General features: G+C 26.8%; 1 protein-coding gene across 1 annotated transcript; it reads left to right on the top strand.

The window, feature by feature from the left end:
- Nucleotides 1-1256: 1256 nt before the first annotated feature.
- LOC101256987 (organ-specific protein S2-like) lies at nucleotides 1257-4232 on the top strand. The gene is made up of 2 exons (XM_004242839.5): nucleotides 1257-1690; nucleotides 3438-4232. The coding sequence occupies exons 1-2, from the start codon at nucleotides 1646-1648 to the stop codon at nucleotides 4095-4097; spliced, it is 705 nt and encodes a 234-aa protein (XP_004242887.1). The 5' UTR covers nucleotides 1257-1645; the 3' UTR covers nucleotides 4098-4232.
- Nucleotides 4233-4600: the final 368 nt, after the last annotated feature.

Raw genomic sequence — 4600 nt, 5'->3', positions numbered from 1 at the left:
AAAAAGATAAGATAAAAACTTCTTTTCAACTTGTATTTGATATTATAAGTTTAATTTCTCACCTAATAAATTATTTTATTTTCACTATCAAAAATTTATTATTGTCTGATTTATAGTGTTCTTTCACATCATTTTTTAATAGTGTATGTCATTTCTTTTGTTTCGGTTTAAGTGTCACAGGTAAAATTTTGAGAATCCGTAAAAAAAATTAAATATCTTTTAAATTTAAATATTTTAAATTGTGAATTATCATAGTTTATACTCCCTCAGTTTAAAAAAAAAAGTGAATTAGTTTAACTTGGAACGAAGTTTAAGAAAAGAAAGAGAACCTTTTAATATTATGGTTCCAAACTAAGTTATGTCAAATGTATCAGAATGTCATTTGATCTTGTGGCCTTAAACTTGTCACGGAAAAAGTTGAAGTTAAAGTTGTTGCAAAAAAAAGAAAATGTGTCATTTTTTAAACAGACTAAAAAAGAAATTGATTCTTTTTTTTAAAGAGCGGAAATAGTATTTTTAAATATAATTTTCAAATATTTAGAGATAAAATTATATATATATATATATATATATATATATATATATATATATATATATAAATTCAAATGATAAAATACAAAAATCAAATAAATATGCTTGACCGGAAGCATACATTAGCTATCTCTATATTTCTACAACTATGTAGGAAAAATAACAACTTTTTTTTTTTTGTAAAAATTGTAAATTACCATTAACCAACAAAGAACATTACATCATAAGGTCACTTATCATCTTAGCCACCTTCTAGAAAGCGTATTAAGATGCATAGGTTTTCAACTACCCAAAAATAATCAAAAAAAAAAATAGGCACTAAGTAACTTGGTTATCAACCTTTAACTGTTGCTAGTTCTCCTAGATCCTTTAAGTAAATCTAATCCCTCCATAATTTTTTTTAAATCTGTATTATTGCATGATTCTATTTTAATCTTTGTGTTATTTGACTATGCACATTAACCTTTAATTATTTGAAGTTTGCGATTTTGATCCTTAAGTTGTAAAAAGTTAACTATTAAACAAAATGATTATTTGAAAATATATAAAATAAAATAAAGGGTTGGTGATTCTAGTTAAAGAATTATGTATATACAGAATTCTTCGAGTATTTAGAATCCCCAACCCCTCAATATTATTTTAATATCTTTTTAAAATAATCATTTTGTTAAATAGTTAACTTTTGTTAATTTCAGGGACCAAAATTGTACACTTTAAATAATTGAAATTAAATATACATAGCCAAATATTACACATTTTTATTGTAGAATAATTTCCATCACATGAAACACGAATTATGGAGAAGCTAAGAGGGCCCTCTTGGTCATCCTATACTTCTTCTAATTTTATGTTTTTATATAATTGATTGATGATAGCATAAGGATGATCCAACTTGTTTTTTTTTATAATAAGAGAATATTATTATTATTGTTATTATTATAAATTGTTATAATTATTATTATTGTTATATAAAACACGCATGCTAGTATTATTATTGTTATTATAGTTTTTTTTGTATTTGCCAAACTTGTCTATATAAACTCTTGGATTTTATATCCATGCACCAAGCAAATATCAATAGCAAGAGCATATCAATTGTACCTCTCTTGAAGATATGAAATCACTTTTTGCTCTCATCCTCCTCATTTCACTTGCCTTGGTAAGTTAAATTCTATATCATGCACAAAATATTTAAACAATTAGCTTATTTAATAATAATTGTACCTAACTCTATTTAATGTTGGTTATCGAAGAAATTCTATCACTATTAGAAATAGATGCTTTTTCATGGCAAATCAATGAGTATCTTTTTGAGTTATAAATATGATTTTCCTCATCTATTTTTCATCAAATCGATTTGCTGGAAAACACATGGTGAGAAACAAATTCACACCGAAGAATTGAGAACTTTTTAATTTTTGCATGTGAAAACATTATTATTATTATTATTATTATTATTATTATTATTATTATTATTTCACCGATTCAATCGAAATATAAGTGAAAATGGCCACCGAATATTTTTCACTAAAAAATTTTAATAGAAAAATAGTGAGTTTTTTGCAACGAACCTAAAGCAATAATCCAACAATTAGTTGGGTCTAGAGATGATAATATGTGGGCAGATCTTATCTTTACTTTGAAAGGTTAAGATATTTTGTTCGGTACTTTGTCGACTCAAGAAAATAACAGAAGTGAACAAATGAAAACAAAATTACCTGATATCTAAAAAAAAAGTATATCAACGATGCATAAAACATGAACTACTCTTTTTAACATATTGGAAAAGGGTATATATCTAAATTTTGTCATCTAGAGTTGATATATCTCTCGTTGAGAAACTGATTCATGTAAACACCTACTATTATACAAATGGTCCGCATATATCCTTTTCCTTCTATTAAAGTGAAAAATTTAATTTAATTTTTTAATTAATTTTTAAAATGATATAACCCCACATATATTAATTCCTCTCACACATATTTTTTTTGACTTTTTTTTGGTTCCAATGACTATTTTAGGTTTAGTATTTTTATGATTAAATTTATTTATGTTCACTAATTTTTTTTTGTAAAATTTATTCTAGATGACCCAATTTTTTCAAATACAAAAAACTAAAGCAACAATATAGTCAAAAAAAAAGTTTTAAATTATAACATAGACAAACAAAATTAGTATAAATTTTTCTCTCTCTTTACACTAAAGAATGAAAGAAAAAAAATAAAATAAGAATAAGAAACTCAAATAATAATAATGATAGAAGTTATAACCGATTTATGCATAAAAAAATTAAAATATACCTTAAACTTTTATATAAAAATCATATACACCCTACATGATTTATTAATTTTTTTTAAAAAAAACTAAAAATAAAAAAATATAAATTTAAAACTAATTTTTCCAAAAATAGAAATATTCTACCTAAAAAGAATCTGTGCATATCCATAATAAATGTTTATGTATATTGTATACTAGATACAATACTCTGTGCTTGCACATATTTAATATATTTTATCTGATGTGTCTTAATTCATGTGGCACACGCATAAAATTAGGAAAGTCAAACTAAAATTTTACATAACTTAATTTCAAGTAGTTCATTATTGCAAATCATAACACTTGTTTATATACTTTTCAACCAATATGTGTTATTCCCTCTATTCCAATTCCTGTTGCACAAAAAAAAAATTGTGAGTTTTTAAAATATTATTCTAATTTATAGTACTATTTTTTGAAGTTTTTAAATAAATAACATATACAAAAAAAAAGCAAAACAAATAAATTAAAACGAAGTTAGAATAGAAAAACAAATTGGTCAAATAACCAACTGACCTTGTATGTATTATAGTAAAAAATAAAAAATGAGTGAACATGTAACATAGAATTCATCTGTCATTTTTGTGCAGTATGGTAGCAGCACAGATGCAAGAAGAGACCCTGGAGAATATTGGAATATTGTGATGAAAAATGAGCCCATGCCTATAGCAATCAAGCATCTTATGCCTCGGTATGACGTTTCTTTCGAGCCAAGGCCAACTGCAACTTCTTACCATGATGATGAAGCCAGTCTTAAAGGAGAAAAGTCTTTTGAACCACGACCGACTGTAACTGCATACCATCATGATGATGTTGGTCTCAAACAAGAAAAATCATCATTTACTAAAGATTTCGAACCAAGGCCAACTGCAACTTCTTACCATGATGATGAAGTCAGTCTTAAAGGAGAAGAGTCTTTTGAACCACGACTGACTGTAACTGCTTACCATCATGATGATGTTGGTCTCAAACAAGAAAAATCATCATTTACTAAAGATTTCGAACCAAGGCCAACTGCAACTTCTTACCATGATGATGAAGTCAGTCTTAAAGGAGAAAAGTCTTTTGAACCACGACCGACTGTAACTGCTTACCATCATGATGATGTTGGTCTCAAACAAGAAAAATCATCATTTACTAAAGATTTCGAACCAAGGCCTACTGTAACTTCCTACCGTGACAATGAAACTACTCTTGAAGGAAAAAAGTCTTTTGAACCAAGGCCAAATGTTAGCATGTATAATGATTGATATGGCAAAGTCATTGTGTGTCATTTAATCTCCCTCCGTTCGTTGTTATGTGAGGTATGGAATAAGGATGGATAAACATGATTTGTACTAAAGTATTTCTTGAGTTAAATGTAATGGTTGTTTCATTGTGTGCAATTTTTCCTTATTCTTAGAGTGTTTAGCATTGGATCACCTCTATTTGAAGGAATTACCTTATCATAATTTCTCTTCACTTATTTTTATTTTTATCCTCATACCTATAACAATGTGTTAAAATATGTAAATATAAAGTAAGAACATAAAATAAACTTTCATAAAAAGTTGGTGTGTGCTTGTATGTGTGATTTAATTTGGTATTAGAAGCCACGTCATTTAACTCTTCTACCTACCCCTCTCTCTTCAATCTGCCTAGCTAAATCATGCTAATTATTTTTATATCTATCCGCTAAGATTGAGAGGGATCAGTCCCCCTTCTTTGATGTTCCCGGAGGCTACTAACCAATCTGGTGTAAGAGTTTTATGTC

This window comes from Solanum lycopersicum, chromosome 7 (genome assembly GCF_036512215.1).
Source record: "Solanum lycopersicum chromosome 7, SLM_r2.1".
NCBI lineage: Eukaryota > Viridiplantae > Streptophyta > Magnoliopsida > Solanales > Solanaceae > Solanum > Solanum lycopersicum.
Note: the sequence above shows the minus strand (reverse complement) of the source record. Positions and strands in the feature narration are given on the sequence as shown.

Excerpts from the sequence above, each read along its gene's own strand:
- LOC101256987 (XM_004242839.5), top strand. The coding sequence starts at position 1,646 with ATGAAATCACTTTTTGCTCTCATCCTCCTCATTTCACTTGCCTTG. Across the intron at positions 1,691-3,437 it reads TCCTCATTTCACTTGCCTTG|TATGGTAGCAGCACAGATGC; the intron begins GTAAGTTAAATT and ends ATTTTTGTGCAG.